Raw genomic sequence first — 3,831 nt, forward strand, 5'->3', positions numbered from 1 at the left:
GTGTTAGACCCTGATGATTCCCTTAATTTTTGTGAGCAGTGTATACCTGTAAATGTGGAATAAACTCTGCCATGTTATCAACAAAAATGACATAATAAACACTCCAGTGATGTGGCTACAAGCTTTGTGTGCTTAAAACACAGATTTTTTTTTTACCTGTTCCTTTCAGACTCCCGATGCTGTTCGATCTCTCTGAACGGGAACTGCTGCTGGCCTCTCCAGCGGACCCAGACTTCACTCTCTTCCCTTTCTCTATAAAAAAAAAACAACAGCAAAAACAAACAAAAAAAAAAAATAGAAATGAGATGAGCTGTAAAGAGACACCACAAAAGCAGGTCAAGACCTGTTTACTGCAACGATGCACCAGATATCGGCGTCCTTGCCGAATCAAGGCTGATTTACTACAAACACGAGCAGTCTCAGATGCTGATAAAACAACTCCGCCGAAGACAAGTGCTTGTGTGAACTGGTGTGTGTGCATGTCATTTGTCATTTTACCTTCCTTGGCCACTTGCCAGAGCTCAAAAGCTACCGTGAAGGCCTGGGCTACCGTCAGGGCTACCGCCTGAGCCTGAAGTAAAAGAGAAGGACACACTTTGTAACAGGCCCTGGCTGGAAATGAAGGAGACATCATTTGTTTTCAAACCTAAGTGACACCCAGTTACAAGTGCAGACTAAATAAGAAGAGTAGCAGGCATCATCTTCAACATGTCTGCTGAGAGACGAGATAATACATTTAGTTTTGTGACCTACTTGTGCCGTTCTGACAGATTTGCAAAACAAGATTTCAACAAAAGGACAATTGCACAAGATGTTCCAACTCAACAATGATGTTTTCTCTTCATAGAGGTTCCCAAAGAAAAAGTACGTAAGCTCTTGACCCCTGATCTGTAGTAACCATCACATAACAACGATGATCACTTCAGTGCTTGATGTTTCTTGCCGTGTCATTGCTGCAACATTGAGTGAAGATGATTAACCCAAAAAACAGATTAACGGAGGTAATGCCATTCATTCATTAAGACAAGACCTGGGGCAACTTCTCTCCTGCCCTACAAAAGCAGAGAGCAGTAAGTACAGAAGGAGTGAAGCTGGGAAAAGAGGTTTTTTTAGGCTGGCTGGCAAAAACGAAGTGTCTTTAGGCTGATTGTTTGACAGAAAAAAAAAAATCATTGCCGTGCTCTAGCTCTGGATAATCCTGATGAAACAATGTCAGCCAACAAAAGGTGCTTTTTCAGTTCTCTTGTCCATTTTAATCTTATTTGAGAAAACAGGCCTTATTCTCATGACTACAATAACTAGATCACAGGTACTAGGTCTGTTTCCTTTAGAAAATCAATATGATAAGTGTATTTACAAAATTTAACATATAATAATAAAATAAAATAGCTCAACTGCATCAAATTACATGATTTCCACCAGAATTATGAGGATGCTACCAGGTCAAATCTATTGTTTGTCACCAAGAGAACACTAGTGAGTGAATTCAGCTTTACTTTTAAAAAATCTGATTTTCTGTAATGATTAAAAAGCTGCTTTCTAGAAATTACCCATTTCTGTGGCATAATAATTTTCTATTTAGTAAAATGCACGTCTGAAAGCCAGATTCAGGTCTTAACTCAACCTAATATGTAATTACTGCTTTTTCCCTTCGTAGGGCAGAGACAGGGAGTGTATTTTAATCAGAGAAGAAGTGTATTCACTACAATGAAAGTCAATTCTTTTCATGAATCAAGTTTGTCTCTGCCGGGACTGAAGAGCAGCTACAGTAGAGGACAGAAAGAGGTCACCAGAACTATCTGTATAACCACAATCAGAGGGAGGTGAGTATTTAGGAAGTGGAGTATTATCATGTTGTCCTGGGAGAAAAAGGGGGAAGAGCGTGGAGGCAGGTAAGATGAGAGGAAAAGTGCCCTTCTGTTTTTCAGCACACAGGAGGACGCGGGGGGAAGACGACAGGAGCTCAACTTCTTGGGTTTCCTCTTAAGGATGAGAAGCGAGGCGAAGGAAGAGCTACGGTGTCGGCAAGGCACTTAAAGACAACCACAGTTTACAGGATACATGATGGCTGCTCCAAGAAGTGCATCTGGGCTTTCATCTGAGACTTCAGGTAAGTAGAGCAAAAATAAACCATTCGCCCACAGTCTTAAAGCCCATTCCCCCCAAAAACCACAGAGAAAGGCAGACTTAATCTTGGAGTTGTTGAGAAGTGCTCGTTTTAAGTTCAACATAAAAACACTCTAAACTCACCACTTTCCTCTTGGAGCAGAGGTAGGCGTGGCACTCCAGGGTCCCATTGAGGGTGTTTTGAGCGATATAAGCAAACACTTTATCATGCAGTTTGTCCACAGTGCAGTAGGATATTCTGTAGGCCAGGGGTCACAGGTTAGACAAGCAGCACACAAAGAAGTCAAGCAGAGGTCACGGGATACTTAAACCTATGAGCCCAAGGCTATTTTCAGGGTAATTTCACTACTTTTACTTTTAGGGTTCTCATCTTGGTTTTAATACGGTCTAGCCATACATACTGTATCTTTAGCCTGTCTCGATATTCCATCCTTTGATAAGACATATGAGCAATTTTTTTCTCTATTAGATTTTATATCAGGGATAAAATATTCATGCAATAAAGTTACTGTGTTTTTTTATGTATCTCACCATAAAGTACTGGCAGTAGAGATATCTTTTCATAATTGTGTAGGGGAGACTGTGTCTGGAATCTGGAAATATCAGAACCATGACGGTGGGATACTGCAGGACTTAAAAACTGAGACAAATCTGGCATCTTTGACCATTATTTTAAAAGCAAATTAATTATTTTATGTTGATCGAATAAAGTGGGATGTCAGCTATGTTGGACACAATGCAGAAATTTGCTCTGATTTCAAAAACCAGAATACCACAACACTGTGTCAGAAAAAAAAGCCTCTATCAATGGAAAGAGTAACTTCTGCAGTTTATTTTGGTATGCAGCGGGGTATGAAGACATTCAACCGAGAGGCACGAGTGTGGAAATGGGTGAATAGTTAACATATTATTTTTGCAAAGGTCTAATCTGTCGTCCCAACATGATCATTTCAGTGTGTAGAATTATGTGACAAGCATCATTACTAAGATTTAGTTCCTCTTTGCCGTGGGCTCCATAAGCTACGTGTCAGGTCTACATCACTACACGGCTCTCACTGACTTGCAGTTAGCAGCTTTGTAAGCACCACAACACAGTTAAAATACGTGCAAATTACGTGCTGCTCTACACATACCTGTATATGGAGACGTTTTCAAGGAGTTTATTGGTTGAGCTGTCGCACAGAACGATTCCCTGAGGTGAAACCTTCAGAGCGACTTTCTGAGGCTTCTTTCCACTGGCTTTAGCCTGTCAAAGAGACGGTGGTGAAGTAGAGTTTGTTCAGTAGCATGTATGGTTTGGTGTGTAGTTCTGCATCAAGAGGTTATGGCAAAAGCTCTCGCACGTTGCTGCCATAGGCTGACGTACACCTGACGTGTGCCTACTAAAACTAGCTACAACTGCCTGCCTAATCTAGGCTGCTTCTCAAAAACATCTACTTCTAATGGTAGCAGACAGAAGTCTTCTCCTTCTTGGTAACAAACATCAAATAAAGTCACATCTTTCAAAAATCTCCACTCTGTATGAATGACTGAACACGGCTTATGCCACATACATGATATATCAATGGGTAAATGCAATGCCCAGGAAACCCTTTGCATTGACTTCAAGTTTAGCATGTTATACAACAGGAACAGGTGAAGTACGAACAGCAGCTTTAAAACCAAAATTGATCTCCAATGTACAAGTGGTGAGGAAATGTATGA

At 40.7% G+C, this 3,831-nt stretch overlaps 1 protein-coding gene across 1 annotated transcript in view; it reads right to left on the reverse strand.

The window, feature by feature from the left end:
* Nucleotides 1–3,831, reverse strand: part of LOC103371229 (low density lipoprotein receptor adapter protein 1-A-like) — a 16,649-nt gene that overhangs the window by 4,104 nt on the left and 8,714 nt on the right. The window contains exons 3-6 of the mRNA XM_008300481.1: nt 3,261–3,373; nt 2,251–2,365; nt 499–571; nt 120–252 (exon numbers count right to left, since the gene is read on the reverse strand). Coding sequence (XP_008298703.1) covers nt 120–252; nt 499–571; nt 2,251–2,365; nt 3,261–3,373 — 434 coding nt within the window. The remainder of the gene's footprint in view (nt 1–119; nt 253–498; nt 572–2,250; nt 2,366–3,260; nt 3,374–3,831) is intronic.

The sequence above is a fragment of the Stegastes partitus genome, unplaced genomic scaffold (assembly GCF_000690725.1).
Source record: "Stegastes partitus isolate 25-593 unplaced genomic scaffold, Stegastes_partitus-1.0.2 Scaffold1548, whole genome shotgun sequence".
NCBI classification, from domain to species: domain Eukaryota; kingdom Metazoa; phylum Chordata; class Actinopteri; family Pomacentridae; genus Stegastes; species Stegastes partitus.